The 21,352-nt window shown below is 41.9% G+C and overlaps 1 protein-coding gene across 2 annotated transcripts in view; it reads right to left on the reverse strand.

Moving 5' to 3' along the window:
• PAPSS2 (3'-phosphoadenosine 5'-phosphosulfate synthase 2) overlaps positions 1 to 21,352 on the reverse strand; it is a 182,544-nt gene that overhangs the window by 23,739 nt on the left and 137,453 nt on the right. For both annotated transcript variants that reach the window (XM_078642894.1, XM_078642893.1), the window contains 2 exons: positions 13,517 to 13,722; positions 11,641 to 11,776 (listed from right to left, as the gene is read on the reverse strand). In XM_078642894.1, the coding sequence (XP_078499020.1) occupies positions 11,641 to 11,776; positions 13,517 to 13,722 (342 nt within the window). The remainder of the gene's footprint in view (positions 1 to 11,640; positions 11,777 to 13,516; positions 13,723 to 21,352) is intronic.

Raw genomic sequence — 21,352 nt, forward strand, 5'->3', positions numbered from 1 at the left:
TGGTCTCAAATGGCCGAAATAAAGAATTTTTGGATTGGATTGGTATAATATAGAACAGTAGTATGGTATGTCTATTATTGTATAGTCTGGTATGTATGGTTTGTCATATTATAGTATGCTATGGCATGGTATGGCCTAAGTAAGAGAGTAAGGCTGGTGGCTTCCTCTCAGAGGAGGAAGACCACAGTTACTGGGTCAGTCTAGTGGCAGTCCGTAACGTACTTTATGGAGCATCCCTTTCCATCTTTTAACCATCACTGGCTGGCTGAACTTTCTTGCAGGTGTCGCACTGCAAGGCATCCCGAGGGATCTCCCTCAGAGGACCCTTCTCTTCCCTGGTCACTGTTGAAAACACCTGATTCTCTGATAAAATATCCACCGGCGCCAACAAACACAAACTAGGCATGTGGGTCCATGAGTCAACCAAGCACTTTCAGAGAGAATGAAGAAATGCAATGCAAAGAAATCTAAAAGATTAGTTAAAGTGCAAAGTGCCATGCTTTCTACAATGCAGGATAGACGCCCAGCTTATGTCTGTCCTAGGTATGGAAAATAAAAGAGCATTCCTTTAATAAATGCTCACGTTTTAAGGCATGGGCAAAGTGGGCTCTGGCCCATGGCCCCAGCCTTTCAGGGGGCCCCCTGATAGTGCCAGCTCTGTTCTGCATAGAGTCTTGCCCTGATGACCTTGAATAATTCTTAAACAGATTGTTTTAAGTACTATTTTCCTTTAATTTATTTTTTATGTGGTTGATGCGTAAGAGTCAATTACATATTACAGACATTTTGTACAAAAATGTTGTGTTTATAGTTCAAGAAACATCCACAAAAAAGTTCTTTTAGATCAAAACAGGACCTCATATATTAGAAATGGGAGGGTGTCACAGAGATTATTTGCTGTAATATTGGTGTGCTGCTGTATTACAATATTGAAAACACACATTACTATCCATGAATATTAGGTGTAAACACATTTAGAATTTGGATGAGTACGCCTGTGCACTGTCAGGGACATGGCCAAAAAGGGCATAAACATGCTGAAATTGGATCATAAATTCACAGCTGTCCAAACAGGGGCCCCAAAAAATACATTTGGCCCAGGACCCCAAAATCCTTAAGATGTCCCTGTGCTCTAGGAAGCAAGAAAAACTATTTGTTTTTACAAATGTTATTTTTGTAAATGTGTATCTCCTTATGCCGCTTCTCAAGTTGTTATTTTCTGCTTATGCCCTGGAAGGGGAAACGCGTCTTCAGCTGTGAGTCCTAAAAAGCACAGATATATTAGTATGTGGCTAACTTAAACTGAGACATTTGGACACAGGATCATTTTTTTGACTGTGTTGTGCTATAAACGTGAGATTAGGGGGTTGCTAAACGTGAAAGGTGCTGGGAGAGGCTGTATCTGCCACCACACAGCTCTAGTCAGCCCGGCTGCCCTGCTTCCACACCCATGCTCTGCAGCAGTCCTGGCAGTGAGGGACGGGAGATGACTTTTTCACCTCGGGCAGGCAGAAGAGGGGAGAGAGGTGGGACCTGGAGTGGTGCTTCAGCCTCACATGCACAGAGCACTATAAGTTGATGACATGCTGCGAGAGAATGGCCGTGTGTGCTGCTGCACACTGCCTCCTTCACACGACATAGAAAGTCTGTGCAAGTGGGCATGCACGTTTGTTTTTGTGGGAGAGATGGGTTTATTGTTTGACAAAGAAAGCGGAGGTTAGCTTGTTTCTCTTTCTTGGTCGTAAATCAGTACAGCATTATACACCGTGGCCTCGGTTCATGGGCAAAAAGCCAACCTCTCACTGATCCTCTAGCATAGATAGTTTATCAGCACTACCTCGTGAACAAAGCTGACCTCAGCTCTGCTTTGTGCATCCTGTCAAAAAACAAGAACATGCAGGCAAAACAAAGGGCAGGGAAAGGCAATAAGAGATGGCAGATGAGGGTGAAGAAACAGACATGAGAGCGGCTCGAGGGAGATGGGACAGGGGTGTGTGGGGGCTAAGATCAAATAGGGATAGGATGAGGGAAGAGAAGTAACGACAGGGGAAGGGGGTTGGGAGGGGAAATAAGCAACATGAACTGGGATAGAATAGTGCCTGAAAACACAAGCACTCATGTGGAGTGCTTGAAAACTAAGAAAAAAATAGCTCCAAAAATGGGAGCAGTGGGAGGACACAAATACTCATTCAATGCTCCATGGGAGGAGAGACGATTTAATGCTCACATGCAGTGTCAAATAGAAAAGGGACAAATGCGACCCACGATGAAGTAACCAATGTTAAGCATATGGGCGGGCTGTAGCCCACTAACTGTAAACCATGTATCTCAAAGAGACAGAGAATACACTGGCTATGTGAAAACTAAAAAGACTGAACCTAACAGTCTTTATATTTCAAAATATAATGATGGGGACAGAAGAAGGGGACGCTTCGCAAATGAACTCTGATATGCTGTGGAAGGCATAGCCGGTGCAGATTTTTGGTTCATTTGAACTTCATGGGAAAATATTGACTGACTCTCAAAGTCTTCCAACTAGTAATCTAAGGTACAACAGTAAAAAGGAAACTTTGGTTAGAAAATTCCCAAATACCTTAAGATTTTTAGGCTCTTATGTATTAACTCATTTAACCAGGGACACACAACTAGTAAATGTCTTTGATACATAGAGTCCTTAGTATTTAAGAAATAAACTCCTTTGCAGATTTAAATAAAATATTGAAAAAGTGGGCTACCCACGCAACCGGTTATTTGTAACTTTGCTGAAAAGTTCTTAAGCTTGTATTACAAGAGGGTAACATGAGAAGAGGCCTGGCACTAATAACAGTACTAAGCCTAAGTACCCAGGGTGCAGGAGTTACAGGTTATGTGATAGGAGTTATAAAATGCATGCATACAAGAAAGGGATTCTTGACACTAGCATGCTAGAGTAAGAAAAGCCAAATCTAGTTTGCTTTGCAGAACGGAATGCAGCATCCATGCATCAGATGCAGCTCGGATGGTGTTACAAGGTTCAGTGTTCTAATTGGGCAGCTATACTTCTGAAACATCTGTGTCTGAGTTTATGACATTCTTTTCCATTCTTCAGAGTCTGACCCTCATCTTGGTTTGACACAAACTTTGTAGTCAACCATACCTTGTATTACTACCAATACTCTGCACACGCAAATATTAACATAGTATTAAAATGTCATCATTGCATAAGAAAGAGTCAATCGTTGAATTCTGTTATTTGTCTTTATTTCACAACGCTAACACAAAGAGATGAGGGACAGAGTGCTGAATTTTTTCAAACACTGACCCCCAGCCACAGATCTGGGTTTAATCCATCATCATTCTTTAGCTCACTTTGCCACCCCAGTTCAGACACAGCTATATGCAAATCAGTCTTGACCCTGTGCCTCATGGGAACAGTCCAGCCCGAACTGCCAAGCCATGTCTTCCCTGTATCGGAAACAAGCATCCTGAGACCGGTTTCAGGCTAACAGCTCTCATCAGCCAGGCTAGCTTGAATCCAGTGGCAAAGTGAGCAAGGGGCCCACGTCTGGGCATACCCTGACAACTTAGGGTGAACAAAGTAAACACAAGAAGATGATGGACGGAGTGCTGAAACTTTTAAAACACTCACCTCCAGTCCCTTGCTCACTTTGCCACTGGATTCAAGCTAGCCTTAATACGGTCCACAAGCTGCAATATTTCCTTGGAGATTAGGGAAGAGACTCATATAAGGAATTTGACTTTTCATTTTGGAGGAATATGGGGATGACAGGACAATGTATATGAATATGAAAAACAATGTGTTTATATGTTGATTTATTGATGTATTCCTGTACACTCTGAAAGAATCACGTTGGGTGGACACAGTAGGGATCACACAGGATAGTTTTTATGTTACCATCCACACATCTATATACTCTGTAATGGCCATAAATCGATCGCTTTGTGATACTTAAACAACAGGACATTTCTGATTGTATAAATATTCTGCATGATTATTGCAGTACCATATATTCAGCCATATACGTTGTATTGGCTGCAAATGAGGGCCTCTCTCTGTGACACTTTGGAAGTAGAACATCTCTGAATATTTAGCAATTATATGTCTGTCTGGGTTGTTCTCATGGGTGTGACGACTGTATCACTATTTATCGATAGTTACACCCAGGGAATTATGCGATTGGAATGAGTAGAGCATTAGAGATGTTGAGCTGTGACTAGGGTATACTCGGTCACTAATATACACACACACTGCGTTCACACTAGGATAATCTCGAAAATCATTGGAGATTAGGTTGGTGCCCACTGCAAGGCCACATGATTACAATGTGTACAAATAAACACTAAAGAGAGACTTGGTGGCAGCTCCACGTGGAGGATCTAACATGAGGAGAGTGTGCTAGCGCTTTAGTCGTTGAGGTACCGGACAGCCAAATACTGGGGCTGAAGTTGTAACTTCCTGTTCACGGGGTACGACGCGGTTGCGGGAAGAATTGGAGTCTGCAAGCGTACTCGCTTACAGGTATGTGTCTGAATACACCGGATGCAGCCAGGAGGTGTGGGAAAAACCACTTTAGGAGACTGAATATTCTGCCATTTGGCTTCTGTATTGACAGGAAATGACAAGAAATTGCGTGACGAAATAGCGTCGCACACCGGACTTAATGGCAGTGGGATGACACATAACCCTATAAGCAGGTAAGACTTGTGGCGTCTCTCTTAAATTCATGAGAACGTAGTTGGGATAATCTGGATTTAGCCAGCTAGTAATTCTTGGTTCTTGATCAACATTGGATAATTATACGGAAGCCTTTTCACTCCAATTACGGGAGGCCTTAGATCCATTTGACCAGCCGGGTCGGAAATAAAACCGGCGGAGAGGTAAGGGACATGAGTGATCTTCCAGGGCTCTTATACTTTAGGGCATGCTACTGTAATTACATGTATGACTCTGAATACATCGGGGAGCTTTTGGTGATACTCTCAATCCCCATTATAGGTGAGGAGTATTAAGAGAAGTGACCTACCTGACAGGTAGGATTATCTCTCTGGGAGTGAGGTGTAGGTGACTGCAATTTGTCAGACGGTTAGAATATACACTAATATAGACAGATATATATAAGATTGGTTTCTTAACAAGTTCAACATTGGGCACCATGTAACAACTGTTCTTCTCCAAATGAGGCGTCATAAGCCCAACGCAGTCTGGGAGCTCTGTCACAAGAGTACGGGATGCATGGGGTTCCACGATATGGAGTTGTTTATGAATTTGACATCTGTGCTTTCACACCATTCGTAAGGGTTTCCACACATTGGTGAATTGTGTTCACCATGTCTCAGTTGTATAGTTAGGAATTTACTTTGAAACTGGAGCTGGGTGTTGTGAAATAAAGGGAAAGAACAGAATTCAATGATTGACTCTTTCTTATGCAATGATGAAATGTTAATACTATGTTAATATTTGCGTGTGCAGAGGATTGGTAGTAATTTTGGGAACGACCAGAGGGTCAGAGATTGGAGGGTTTAGGGTGATTCCCCTCCTCTTTAGCACCTCTGAGGACCGTAGCCTTTTCCAGCAAATGTACGTATTTTATGAGCACCAAGTACATCCTAGTACAAATTACACCCCAGTAGGATATTAAACCATACCTTGTGCTTCACCCTACCTTAGGGGTTGAGAGAGGCCAGGATGTCTAATTATTTCTCAGGTTTTTGGCTTTTGAAAAGGTCCCAAATCATTTGTAAGGCAAGCTTTAAGGCCCCCTCAAATATCCCAAGCCTGCCGTGAACATGGGGATTAACCTCACATAGATAGGCGCAATATCTTAATTTGTGGAAGTGAACAATTGTACAACAATCTTTTATATTAAAGGTTTACATTTTGAAATTTCCCTCTTTACTGGTTACGATTTCAGCTCAGCAGCCGCGGCCTGTGCAGGTAAGAGTGGTGGGGTAGGCAGGGGGAGATTTCGACAGACGATGACGAGGGAAAAGTATTTCATTTTCCCTCGACGGATGATGAAAGGGAAATTAAATTTTCCCTTGTCATCGTCCGTCGAAATCTCCCCCAACCGGCCCCACCACTCTTACCTGCACGGGCCGCGGCTGCAGCTCAGACCACATGCCACTGCCTTCATAGTTTATGACTAATGCTACTAAAGAACATCACTAAAGCTGTGGGTACACCTCTGCAGAAAGGCTTTGATGTTGGCTAAAAAAGAAAAGGGAGTTGAGAGCTGCAAAGTAACACATTCCAATGGCTGGTGTGATATTTGCCTGCAATAAAGCTGGATTGTAGTTTTCTGTACAAAACTGAGGTTACTTTAATGTGTTTTTGGGTGATGTGAATGTGTGATGTCTTCAATTATCTTTCATTTTTACTTTAAGGATCAAATACATTTAGGTAGCTGAACAATAACATGCTATGGGTTTTACCCTTATCCTGTGCTTCCCAAACTTTAGATCCATGACCCACTTTTTAGAACGACAAACGTTCGCGACCCACCTAGCTTTAATGGATATGAGGCATGTGAATTGCTAATGTAACTAACGCATCATCTGGCAGGGCACTGCCATTTACAGACACCACATTTTCCATTGAAATGGGTGCTAAATTCACACAGACAAACAGTTTTACTGATAAACTATGTTGTACTCAAATGACAATGTGTGAAAATTGAGTTTCTGTGAATTTGTATCATTTATGTCACCAAGTAAAGTGTCTTGATTTGTTTTGATCCTATTACCATCCTTGCTTCTATTACACTTCAGAATTACAAAACATTTTGCATTATTTTTTGCTTTCCAAACTTCTGAATGTGTACAGTTTGTTTACAGGTATATACATGTTGTTGTGTGTTACAAAAATTACATCCTACAGCCTTTCCTTTCCCACTCTCTGTACCTTAGCAAGATTGTCACATAATTCACTTTACCGTTCTTTCTCTGACTGGAAAGTGAGAGGAGTTTGTAATCACCAATCACCATGTTAAACAAGTTAAAAAGCAATTTATCAGAAGAAATAGCCTGACATTTAAACTTTGACTTTGAGGTGCAGCAAAATGGGTCAATTTAAATTCAGAATATAAAGTCATCTATATTTATTGCCTGGACTTTCACGGCCCACCACAAATCAGCTTGTGATCTTTGTGGGTCTCGACCACAGTTTATGAAACACTGCCACACAAACATCAAAGACTTCTGTAACCTGCTAGCAACCACGGCTCTATCTCATCAGACCTCGATTAACAGACACGAAGAAAGTATTAAATCTTGGCTAAGAAAATCAATACAGGTAGAAACCAGGATGCCCAACGCTGGTTTTCTGAAGATTTAAAACTCCAAAAACTTGCCCTCCGCTGTACTGAACGTGACTGGAGACGAAACTATTCTTTAGACAAAAAAGAACAATATCTAACCCAACTTAAACAGTATAAAATTGACATTATACAAACTAAGGCAACCTATTTCTCCAACAAAATACTGAGCTCCACCAATAAATCCAGGAAATCTTTGGTATTGTTGCAGAGCTATCCAATCCAGACAGATTAACTGCAAAACTCGCCCCTACCCAAGCACTAGGTGACTCACTCAATACTTATTTCTATGAAAGAATTATTACCATCAAGACTAGTCTACCAGCTACCTTTTCCCCGAAACATCAGTCTACCTTGCATAGGAACCCTTATTCTCTGGAGCAGTTCCCTCCCATCTCCAAACACGTCTTCGCGAGCCTGCTAATGAAGGTCAGGTCTGGCTCTCCAAAGGATTGCTGCCTCTCATACATCTTAAGGGATGCTTTCCTTACATACCCTGACCCCCCCCCCTCGCGCACTTGTCAACTTTCTTATTCAGGTAATAGTACCTAAGGCATTTAAGGAAGCAGAAATTGTTCCCATCCTGAAGAAAGTCGGGCAGACCCTCTAGCCCTTTCAAACTATCGCCCCATTTCCTTACTTCCCTTCTTAGTAAAGGTATTGGAAGCTTATGATGCTGACTCCCTCTGCTCCTTTATTGAACAGTCCCACTATCTTGACCCCCCCCATCAGGCGGGATTTCGACCTTCTCATTCCACAGAGGCTGTTATTTTGACGGTCCTAGACGAACTCAGGAAAGGGGCCGACAAGGGCACTACACAGGCCCTGGTACTCCTCGATCTCTCTGCTGCATTTGACATGGTCGACCATGGACTTCTGGCTGAACATGTCAGCAGCACAGGGATACAGGGCCTGGCCCTTAAGTGGCTTACATCCTTCCTAGAGGATCGCTTGCAATCTGTTCGTCTTGCTCAATTCACCACCTCCAAAACCAAACTGACATGTGGGATTCTGCAGGGCTCCTCCCTTTCACCGCACCTCTTTAACTTATATTTGTATCCCCTTATTCAATCCTGGACGAACAGTAACCACCTGAAATTAAATCCAGATAAAACTGAATTGATTTTAATTGATGGGCCTTTAAACTTCAAGAATCCAAATTTCGGGCCGATAGAGCTGGATAACCCTCCCACCCCCTTTGTCTAGATCTACTAAAATCCTTGGCATGGTAATTTATTGCGAGCTGTCTATGAAACCCCAGATTGGGGCAGTGGTCTCTGTCTGCTTCTTTCAGCTACGTAGGACCAGAAAGATCAGCATATTGACTATGCTCATTCTTTTTACTTTGGTATACCAGCCTATCAATCTTAAAGACTGCAAATGATGCAAAACCAGGCAGCTAGATTAATTTATCACCCGCCTAGATGGCACCATGTCACCCCTCTTATGAAAAGGATACACTGGATTCCGGTAATTGAACACAGACATTCAAGCTGAGCTGCACTATTTTTAAAGCACTTCATGACAAATGCCCAGCGTTTGTATCTACTCTGGTACAGAGATACTCCCCTACTCAGGCCCTTAGGTCTTCCCATCTCAATCTCATGGCTACCCCACCTTTTAAATGCAAAGAACTGGGAGGGCTAAGATTTGCGGTCCTGGCCCCTCAATTTTGCAACTCTCTCCCACTGGATATCGGCTCAATGACATCACATCTACAATTTAGTAAGCTTTTAAAGACCGTGCTATTCCTTCAGGTGTATGAATGAAACACTTAGCAGTAGCACTCCTTGTACCCCAGTGCCATGAAACCATACGGTGTACGTGCGCTTTACAAGAATTTTTAACATAACTGCCCTAATCTGGAGCCACAGAAAAATCACACAGAAGGATGTGCAAGTTATCTAGATACTATTTGCAGACTCTTGTTAGAAGCCCCATAACATTAACCACAATAGACTCCCTAGTGACACCTAGATTATCATTAGAAATGTGCGATGTTAAAAACCATAAAAACTATTTCAAATGTGGACATTGTTTCTTAGTAGAAGGAACTGATTTTTTTGAGTTTGTGGATGTATATTTTTCGGGCATGCTCGAAGTACTATTAATTCCAGACGTTGGTGTGAAAATTCAGGAAACTCTTGCACACAGAGATTTGTTATTACAAAAACCATATCACAATGATGTACTCTAGTGCGTTTTCCTAAATGTACCACCAACAGGTTTCTTGTGTCTCAGGCTACGGAGAGGAAACCAATCCCGTAAACTACAAGAAAGAGAACATTAAAAGAAAGGAAAAAAGCAGCTCAAGTATGTACCACTAAAAAGCAGGCCAGTTCAAATGACGAAAGAAGCACAAAACAAAAGGAAAACATTGGAGTGTAAAACACACTAGCAAACTGCTTTTTGTTTTGCTTGTTCACGATTCAAAAATCTTGAAAGCCATCCTGCCAAACTAAAAATATCAATCAAAAACAGTTAATGCTGCTTGGAGTTTTGGGCACTTTGTTTTTCTGTGTTCTTGCACTCTTCCCACAGTTCTGTTGCCTCCTTAACCTATTTGCTTCCTTGGTCATTAAATATGCAGTTATCCATGGTTCTGACACAGAGCCATTAGTATGACTGACTGGATTCAAAACCCAGCAATTCACTGTTATAACGTTACAACGGTGAGTAACAGAAATTGTTAACCACTGTTGCGCCGTCTCTTGGGGAGAGGAGTTGGCCTAGCGGCTGGGGCGGTAGACCTCGACTCTGGGGAACTGGGTTTGAGTCTCGGCAATGACGCTGAACATCCTGTGATTCTGGGCAAATTACTTAATAGCCCTGTGCCTAATAAAAAGGAATGTGTCCTTATATAATGCAACTGGTGCTATGTAAAGCGCTCTGATACCCGATTTGGGTCAAGTTCAGTCGCTATATAAAACTCTGTAAAAAAAAATGTAAAGAAAAATAAAGAATTTCGAGCCTGCTCTGGGTGGGTGTCGTAGAGCTGGTCAGAGCAGCGCTGGCTCAGAGCGCAGCTTGGGATAGGGGGTTGGTGGGGATGAGGTGGCACAGAGAGTGGTGGGGGTGGCTCGCAGGGGGCCAGGTATTTTTTTTTTTGGGTCGCATTTCGAACATGGAGGAAAGAGCTCTCCCGTTACTTCTATACCCCCACACAGCAGATGAAAGCAGAGATGTTTTTCGCCTTGGGGTTCTGAGTGACATCATAGACAATTCAAGCTTCACTTTCATTGTCTATTTGATGTCACTCAGAAACCCTAAGTGATAAAAATCCCCATAATTCACGGTTACCCATCTATAATCCTATATATAACAGATGGGAGCCTGAAATCCCTTCAAAAAGCATGCATCTAATTTTCTTGTTACAGTACAGTTGTGACATGATTAGGGACCTCTCATAAGAAAATGACGTAGCTGCGCAACTGTAATGAAATTACATTATAATTGAGATGTCACAATTTCTTCTGACTAAGCCACATGATACTATGAAAGGCAGGTCGTGGAGCAGAATTACCTCTTCTGTTTAAACACTGAAAAGGACAACAAGCTTTTCAGCTCTTCTGAATGCTATTCCTAAAATGAACGGAATGGTGGCATTTAAGGCAGCATGATTATATTTTTGCATGGCTATAGTTTATTACAGCAAATAACTCTACGTTTTACCATAAATGAGCTGCAGACATATTGAACTGTATATTAAAATGTTTTATGACAAATTACTAGCTGTAAATTGGTGACTTTAATTTAGCACTACTGTTCCACAGGGTTTTCTGTATATTTGCAACTATGTTCATTTAGATGGAATAAGAGATCAATGATGTAAGCTTTTTTAGGGAATGAGTAATGGTGTGACCATGTGTTATATGAAATAAAATACCTTCTGCCATACCTTAAAAAGATATTGCAAATCATCTCAGAGTTCCATGACCTTATGAAAGAACTTTGCCTTTGTCTCAGTTCCACTGTACAGCTACAGAACCCCTCGGTGAATTGCAATAGCTTTATAATGTACAGCAGAAGGTACTTTATCCCACATATTATGGTTTATGCATCGAAAACCATAACTTAACTTGTAACTAGACAGTAAAATACTTCTTAGTTGATCCCTGCAAAAACAAATAAACAGAAAGACATGAAAGAGGCATTTTCACCTGAATGGTGGAATGATAAATTGAAGTACAATTCCAAGCAAATATATGTTAAAAATGTCTAACAGTTAACGAGAGGAACTGACCTCATAGCATCATATCTAGGATGTTTGCTACACAGTTGCTGAAAGACAGATAGGAATTTCTATTACAACTACAGGAACACTCACCCGCACTCATCTGTTCAAACTTCTTTTTCAACTCCAGTGGGGTTAATCGGTACTTATCCAGGCCATCATTCCACCTTATTCTCTCCAGCACCTGAAGGTCTCCACCAACCAGCCAATCCCCACTTTCCAAGATCATCTTTAAGAGAAATAGGCACTTGTCACATTTTGAAAAGAGTCTACGAAGAAAATGACGATCCAACCAATTTTGTTTATTCCGCATTTATATTTTGTTCTATTTATTTTAATCTACACTATTTAAAGAAATTTCGCCCAATATGCATACAATACTATATAAGAATTTTGAAGGTATTTACAAGTACAGTGCCCCCCCCCCCCAACTTTTAACAGTTATGTAGTTATTATACATGACGTTAAAAACTTTGTCACAACGATATTACAAGTGATGGAATAATTTCTTGAAAAAGCGCAAAAATGCTGAAGGTTGACATCCTTTATATGGCAAAGGGTTTCCAAGATGACGTGCAGCATTCTCGTCATACAGTAAAAGGTACACTTGATTCTGTACAATAAGGGCTACTGATTTTTTTTTTAAATCACTGCATTTTCCATATAATCTTAGATTTGCCGCCTTTGCCTCCAACTGGATTCATTTTCAGATTTCAAGAAAAAGTTGTGTTTCTTCTTCAAATGGCGCAAACGTTATTATACTCCGCTCATGACTCCCAAACAGCATCCCAATGCGGTGTAAAAGCATGGGGAAAGGCTATTGTTTTACTAATTATGCAAATTCATGTTTACACTGCTATATCTTCAATGATGCAGGTATTTCAAGAGGGTATTCAGAATTTAAAAGATTTCTAAATGTTTTGCATTACTTTGATGTCTTGAATGTTAATATTCCTCCTTGCGAGACACCTGATGGATATATGCTGGGTTGTGTCTTCTCGTTAAGTGGTATTTCAACGTGCCCTAAGGCAAATTGGAGCTCCAAAAACACAGTTTAGAAAGCATAACTAATTATGTGCACAATGAAAGAGGCACACGCTGTATTAAAAGTAGTGCGGACAGGTTACACATTTGTACGCACAATATGTATATGGTTTGCACATACTTCACATAATATATAACTCAGGTAGGTAAAAAGGACAGCAAAATAAAATTGATGTTCATGCATGTCCGGGTATGAAAAAAACTGAAGGTGGATTAACATTTGGAATTAGATCTGCTTGCTGTGTATAGATTTGTTTAACAAACCACTGTTATCTACTGCCCTGGAATCCCATTGGTCATCTATTTGCTGATTTCACATCCCTCCCCTTTTACATCAAGCGCCATGGTAATTACATTTTAGGGTACTCGAATATCAGGTCGCCGCTGCCGCGGTCCCTGACTCGTCATGCATTTGTAAATAGCTCATACCACTCCTCTGTGTCATATTTGCTATACTGCTGGGTTTACTGTGTCAATCAAAAGCACACTCCAATCTGTTTGGAGAACAATGTGTAGGCAAGGAACTGCCCCTCTACACTGATCAAAAATATTCAGATAGGCTTGGATGGGATAGGGAAAGTGTATAGAGAATGAGGCACTGATTTCAGTTTTCACCTGTGGCACTAGGTCGGCTGCATGCCTTTTCATTTTAAATCTGCATTGTTTTTTAATAAACAATACACCATCAAGCGGAACTGCCATGAAATCACTGGTGTTACTGGTAGAAGGCAAATGTGGTCATACAAGGGCAACTGTGTGTCAATGAGTAAATCAAGCTGAAGTGTGTAAAATGACTAACATTCTAAACAAGTTTTCATTCAAGAAAACTTTCAAAAACAACTTTCTACACATGAAAGAAATGCACCAACACAGTACACTACATAGAAATCACCAGCATTTGCGCAATGACGCATTGTCCACCTACTTTTACATGTGGGTGTTTTGCACAAGTGGTTCCCCACACACGACAACAGCGCTCCTCCTTCCGGTGTTCATAGAACTCTGGGTTGCTGAGAATGGCCACCTTCCGCCCGTTGTGTACCAGTGCAAACGCTGCCGAGCCTTCGAGACGTTTCTTATCTTCTGTGGTGAGTGGGAGCACAATGGGGATGCTCAGGTTGATGAGGCCACCTGCAAGGTGACGTCAATGTGTTACACATCTCTGTCGAGCACGTGGCGCCGGAAGTCAGCTCCACTCAAGAGCCAACTCATAACCGGTAACCTACCATGCCTTCTACCCCTATGGACATATCCAACTCTGTGGATCCCTCCAGACCCAAGACCACCACCCTTGAGTGCAACCCCACCTGAACACCTGGCTGAACGATGGCAAGAATTTCCTGCTCTGTAAATATGTAATATATAATTGTCCAAGCCTAATCGCTGTTAAAATGTAATCCTGAGTGAATTTGTATACATTTATATCTCTAACCACTAGTATATGTAGTAGACCTTTGTACTTACTACCATTACTGTGTGATTTTAGAGTTTATCTGTTTGTATCTCTTCCTTGAGTGACTTTACAACTTGTACATTTTCAAAATTTCCCTCCTTACTCCACTTGTATATATAACTCTAACCACAAGTATATGTAGTAAATCTTTGTACTTACCACCAATACTAGGTGATTTTAGAGTTTATCTGTTTGTATCTCCTCCTTGAATGACTTTACAACTTGTACATTTGCAATTTTTTTCCTCCTTTCTCTTCACTTGTACATTTGCAGTTTTTTTCCGGTTTATATCTCTTATGTAACTCATGTAATCCAAAATCCTAATGTAACGCAGCTGGTTCTTTTGTAAAGCGCTCTGACACCTTCGAGTAATGTTAGCGCTATATAAAATCGCATTAAATAAATAAAATAAATAAAAATGAAACCGTGGTCTGGCGTCCAATGTCGATCTGTGACGCAGGCAGAATTCTGATCACTTAATTCACCAAAAGCAATTTTTAAAACTCGCTATATTATCATCCCCATCTCTCTCCTTCTATAAAAAAATTCAACTTCCATAAAAATGACGAATTTCTATGCCAGTGACTGATGCCTGCATAAAAAGGTAATCGGATGAACATGCTCGTGGGTCTGACTTTAATCGATGGACCCATTACTTTTTATATCATGAAGCCTTTTAATATTTATTTAATTGTGGAAAAGTATTTCACTCCTTTGAGGTGAATTGATATTCACCATCTTCTTGTCAGAACATCTTGCTATCCCAGTGGCAATACGTATTATTATTTCCTGAACAAACGATGTTTTTTTTTTTACCTCAAATGGGTGTATCAAAACTACTGTATATGGTTAGTGGAGTGGATAATGTAAATGAAGAGAACAAAGAAATATAAAACGCCCCAGCAGTAAATGCAGCACAACGGTTTTGGTCGAGCGACTAAGTGATTGAACAACAAAGGAGAAAGGGCCTGTCATTAGGATAAACAGATTCCTGCCAAGCCGGACGGCTTGAGCAATCACAACCTACGTACCACGCTTTCAACCTGACCTGCTTCCAACCAACAGCCAGCCCCTGAAATCCTGTACATGTCCCAGAACTAGGCACATGAGGTGTCAGAATCTTGTATTATTTAAAATCAGAATGCATTCTCACCAAATACTAATTTTAGATCTACCCCGGAAGTCTTAAAATGCCGTGAAAAAATGCCTAATTGTACACAAAAACACCTCACTAGAAAAGTTGTGAATAGTATATTTCCAGTGCATACGTTATGGCGGACTTATATGCAAGAACAAGGCAAGAGAACTGCACGAACCAATATCATTATGTATTTGAGTTGATTCGTTAGTACAATATAGGTTGTCTCTTCAGAGCCCTGTTACGTAAAATGTGTGCACTGAATTTAGGTAACTGCAGCTGCCACAGATTACCAGGCGTACTCAAATGTGTATTTATTTCTGCACACACAAGTACACTTAAGTCCATTTCACATAGTCACACTGCACTTTATCATCTTCTGCTTTTATTGGAAAAAACTTTCCCCATAGAACCCTTCTCCTCACACAGGATATCCATTCCCTTCTGGGCCATGAAAATTAATTTAATTCCCCTCATTACAGGGTAGATTTTACAATGCGTGTTAAGTCCCACGTGAACCTCAAACTTACTCTCATAAGCACAAAGCAAGGAATTCTAAGACCCCAGACCACAAGTGAATCAACTAACACTGGCTCCAGTGCTGCATGAAACGGAGAAAAAGTGCCCGTCTTTGCAAATCTCCGGCTGCTTTGGCCTGAATGAAGAAAAGGGTTTTGGCAGCAGTAGCACTTCTACTAGGCTAGCCACAACGTGCTCTTGTAGACACAGCCCGTCGTCCTGGCACCTGATGCCTTTCCTTCATGTCGCAAGCCTCACGAGTCTCTTTCGACTTGGAGTTCTGTACGATCAGGAGGACAATCTCAAGCTCCATGTTACCTCCGCGATATCCTTGACTGGGGAGCCTAGTGGGTTTCTCGTAGTACGGAAGAGATTGATGTGATCTGGGACTGGATAACCTCTTCCATGGAAATATCTGGACTTATCCCATTAGATTTTATCCCTAATTAGGAGTTTAAAAGCACAGGACATTGATGTTCAACAAATGGCCACATTTTCAAGGTGCTATAGTGTCTCCTCAATTAGAATCATGATAGTCATGGTGCACTACCCGAACCCTACAAATCACATTTGGGATTCTCGTGCCTTCCTCACAGATGTTTCAAGATCTCTATCTGGATGCATGGACCTTCACATCTACCCCCAGTGGTGGTACTTGAGACATAACTGAGGGCGCAGGGCTAATCCTAATAAGCAACAATTATTTCTCCTGGTCTTTCATGAATGGCAAAATGAGCTTCTTTCCGGGCACCAGAGCTGCACCCGCGACAAGCTCACTAGCCTCTTTGACTCAAGTTCCTTTCCCAATGGAGAAGGAGGGTGAAGAAATGGCTCTCTCCATTTTTTTAGCAGGTTTTTTCTGCAGGCATGTCAATTGGCTATCAGAGTGCGTAAAGTACTGATTCCAGTACTCAGTAACTCTCCGTTTAGAGGGTTCCCTGGGGGTGAGGAGCTTCACCAGCCCACTGCACCCACCAAGCACCCATCAGCCAGTGGAAGACACTATGTTGCAAGCAACAGTGCCTAACCCCTGCTCCGAAGAACAACAGAAAGCGCAAGTACCACCTCCGCACCATCGGCCCTTACTTCAATTCCCATCCCAACAATATTTGCCACCCAGCAGGGCTAGGTATCCGCTGGGTGTCAGTAAAGCCCAGCGCCTGCCTTCGGTACCATATCACAGTGCCAACTATCATCTTTCATCAATGCTGAAATTGATGGGAAGACAGCTTCTGAGATCAGATCTGACCTTCCAGGTAACTATGATGATCTACATTATGTTATGAAGAGCACCCTCAGTTCTGCTCTTCGAAACTGCTGAACAGAATTAGTTCCTCTTCTCCGGGGAGGCACTAAGCTACAACGAAGGAGGGTATAGGGGCTTAACCCCTTGCGCGCTCGTGACGGAACCATTCCGTCACGAGCCACGGTGGGGCTGTGCTGGTGACGGAATGGTTCAGTCACGGCCCGGCCGCTGGACCTGTGCGGCGCGTTCTATTGAGGGGGCGGGTCAGTGACGGAACCATTCCGTCACAAGCACAACGCCACTGCGGCTCGTGATCGAGTGCTTCGTCACAAGCATGGCGGCTCCACGCGGCCCCCCTGGCCCCTAGCGCCGCGGCGGAATTACCGCAGCGGTCAAGGGGTTAAAGGAGATGACACTGCATATTCTTCCCTGCCCTGGTTCCACCACAATGTCCACTCATGCTCACATGTACAAATGTACTTCAGGTACATCGATACCCTAACATAACTGCATTTTATACATTTTGTATCAGGGTAAATGCAAATTGGATCGGATTTAGTATGTAAGTGTTCCTAATAGAGTGCTTGTTAGAGGAAGAGCTGTAAAACGCTGTCATTAATCTCTGTACCCTTTCATATTTTATCAGAAACATCATTTGTGTTTCTCACAACAAACATTCAGGACAACAAGATAAAATAAAATGACTCCGTTTTGTGTCCTCTGTGAATTTAAAGAAGGCTGTCCCTGTGCAGATATATTTTCCATACTTTAAAACAATGCATATATCCTAACCCCTTCGACGCTCATGACGAGCTGGGCTCGTCATGGCGTAGTCTCCTCGCACGCTCATGACGAGCCCAGCTCGTCACGTAAAGTGCGATTACGAGAAACCCAGCGTACGGGCGGAATTCCGCCCGCACCCATGCGGTTAAGGCCAACGTTTTGGCTTCTGGCCACTGCTTTACTATCATTTATTGAATATATTCACACTGTCTTGTCACTCTTTCGCACTCTGAATCAAACATGTCACCTTACAAATGACATATCACATCACATTAGCATCGTGCCAAGATTTCTTATCATTTAGTGTTAGGAAAAACATCAACTACACTACCTTACATAGCTTCACTATTTATTAAAACAAAGTAGGAAATAGGAATTGAAATTGACATTAACGTATTTTATTTGGATGTATGACGTTACAACGCATACTTTTACAACGCATACCTTTACAACGCATGTTTTACAACGCAACATCCATTACAACTCATTCAATTACAACACATGCCATTACAACACATTTTTAAAAACTACCTTTACAACGCATTCCATGACAACGCATAATACCTTTACAACGCATACCATTACAACGCATAACATTACATTGCATGTATGGTAAGTATTGGATAGTGTAGGGGTAAAAATTACTATTCTAACTCCAGGGGGGTGCAACAGTAGAGTAAGTGTTGGATAGTGTAGGGGTAAAAATTACTATTCTAACTCCAGGGGGTGCAACAGTAGGGTAAGTGTTGGATAGTGTAAGGGTACTATGCGTTGTAATGTTATGTGTTGTAATGTTATGCGTTGTAATGACATGCGTTGTAGTGGTATGCGTTGTAGTGTCATGCGTTGTAATTGTTGCGTTGTAATGGCATGCGATGTAATGGATTTTGCGTTGTAAAAGTTTTGTTGTAATGGTAGTGCGTTGTAAAAGTTGCGTTGTAAAGGTTGTTTCCCATTTTATTTTATTGCATAATTTCTATGGCGTTTTCATACCACCTGTTTAAGTTCCAACACACTGCGCAGAACAGGGGTCAGGGGTTCTGATACTACACCGTTCTCTGCATATGTGGCAGCACACTAAAAGATTAATGCACTTTCAGAGGCACCGTTTCTCGAGGGAACCAATCCCCGAAGGTTGATGCTTCACAAATATTGACACAGCACTTAAAGCATCCTGGAATGATGTGTCAACATTTGTGAGCAGCTGGGCGAAGGGTGGGGTGTGGTAGTGCTACTATGAGAAACTGATCACCTCTTGGTTTGGTAGGATCTAATTTGCAGGGAAGGACGCCATTAAAATGCTCCATCAGAAAGGTACATCCAGCCAATTGTGGTGAACATTGCACCCAGTGTTTGGACTGTCAAACCCCTAAAGCTTGGTCATGTATTATGTTCTGTGCATTCAACGTGCAAAGCACTACACTCTTTACTGCCATGTAAACTGGCTATAGTTAGCAATTAAAGGGAGTAACCACTTCATGAGCCACAGCACAGTGTCAATGAAGGCGGCGCTGCAGAACACACGGTAAAGCCAGGGCAGGATAGCGAAAGGACAATGCCATATACACTCAAGGCGTTCTTAGTGAGAGGAAATAGCTGGCTTCCTGCGACAGCTAGTTGGCTAGAGAAAGCAGCAGAGACGTATAATACTGCCTCAAAGAGGTATTCTGATGCTCCCATTGGTACTAGGGCGAAAAATTGGGACCCATGACAAGAAGGCTAAATCTGTTGCTATCTTCCTTTAGGTGCAACTCTCCAGGAAATATACCATGATGGGAAATCAAGAGTTGCATTTGTATGTTTGATTGGCAGCTGGAAATCCCAGACAGGAACGGTGTACACAGGTTATGAAATGAATACTACTACCCGTACTATAATCCTACACGTGTAAGGAGCAAAGAATGTGATGAAGTAAAAGATGAAGATGGTCTGGAGTCCCTGAAGGGTTCATGGTGTACTTTGCAGAGTGATAGACTGGGGTAATGTGGACTGAGCAAGAGGATGGGGCTGTTTGAGGGTGGAATTCAAGTTGTTGAAAGAATCAAATCATAGGCTTAAAAGTGGGGGGTCCAATGCAGGAGAACCAACAGGAATCCCTGCATCTTTATGGTACAGAGGAATTGGGCCTACAAAGGCAGTCCTGAGTTTGGGCATGTGGAAGAGAGGAGGAAGGTAGCCAGACGTAACTACCTATGTGGTGCAAGCGGGGGTACTGGATTTGGTGAAGTTTAACAGAGTACGGTTGGCCTAGAGATTTTTCTGTGAATGGAAGAATTATGGGGTAAAACGCTCGGTAGGTAATAATAGTTGGTGTGTATATTAGGAAATTTGGAAGAGGAGACATAGGGCAGATTTAGCAGTTATCAAGAAGGTGGCAGGAGGTGACCACGTGACACCGTAGGATGGGTAGATAAGAGAATAAACCACTGGTAGTATTACCATCAGCAAAACAATGTACACCAAGTCAATGAAGGAAAGAAACAGAGTTTAAAAGACCGAGGCAAACAAAGATGAGATACAAAAGGTAGCCAGGAACCTGTGTGGCTGGCAAGAGCTAGCATATGCCTATGTTGTTCCAAGAATAACCTCAAGATTTGGGAAACTCTGATCTGTTTAACAAGTATGCTAAATGAATGAAAATGGAAGGAAGCCGGCTGAAAATGCTAATAAAATGATCTAAAAAAACAGAGGGCATCTGATCGATTTGTATGTAGAAGCGGAGAAAGCAGAGAGGCTACATAACTGCTGAAACCCTGAGATTGAAGGCCAGTGGAGAATAAAAAGAAAGAAGTGTCTAGAGATAAAGATTGTGGATGCGCTTGAAATCTAAAAGGGAAGTAAATGACATTGATCCGGGTTTGTGGTTGAAAATGAGGCACTTAAGGTAAATCAAGTATCATCTGGCACACAGCAGTGGACTGCTCAATCAAGCATGGCCTTAATGTAATATAGAGAAGAAGATTTGCACTTCATCTATAAAAGTCTCTAAAATGAAAATTAATGATGGGCTGCTTTTCCTCCACGTCTTTCTTTCCTTCACCTTAGGGATCTGGCTGTTATAGATGGAGCACACTGAAAGATTAACTACTTTCCAGAGGAAGCAAATGTAGTAGTGTAGAAGACAAGATAGAATTATCCACTTTTACATCAAAAAGTCAAAGTAGCAGTGTGTCTTTGTTTGAAACAAGTGAAGCGTGTTAGTCGGCTTAAAGAGTTAATAGAGTTCAATTTGGGGACTGCTGCATGGGTGATCGCCTTTGCTTTTCTGACTCAGAACCATGCACATGTGATGCCAATAAGAGTCCTCTATCAAATAAAGATGTCTAGGTTTTTGACATATTTCTCAAACATCTACAGAATTCAAAGTTATCCAGTGCCTCAAGCCACTGGACTCTCGAACTGTGAAAAATCCTGACTTTAAGACTTTCGCTATTCACAGAAGGCATTTAGGAGTCCTAAAGTTAGGACTCCTAACTTCTGTGAATACCGAAATGAGTAATTGCGTCCTGTGAATACCAAAATGGTAGTAAGTTTAGGATTTTGTCTTAAGTTAGTTCTGTTAATCGGGCCCAGTGCGCCCCCCTGATGTCAGCTCCCAGAGTGGCCGCACCTGTCACACTGC

This window comes from Lissotriton helveticus, chromosome 5_1, assembly GCF_964261635.1.
Source record: "Lissotriton helveticus chromosome 5_1, aLisHel1.1, whole genome shotgun sequence".
Classification (NCBI taxonomy): Eukaryota; Metazoa; Chordata; class Amphibia; order Caudata; family Salamandridae; genus Lissotriton; species Lissotriton helveticus.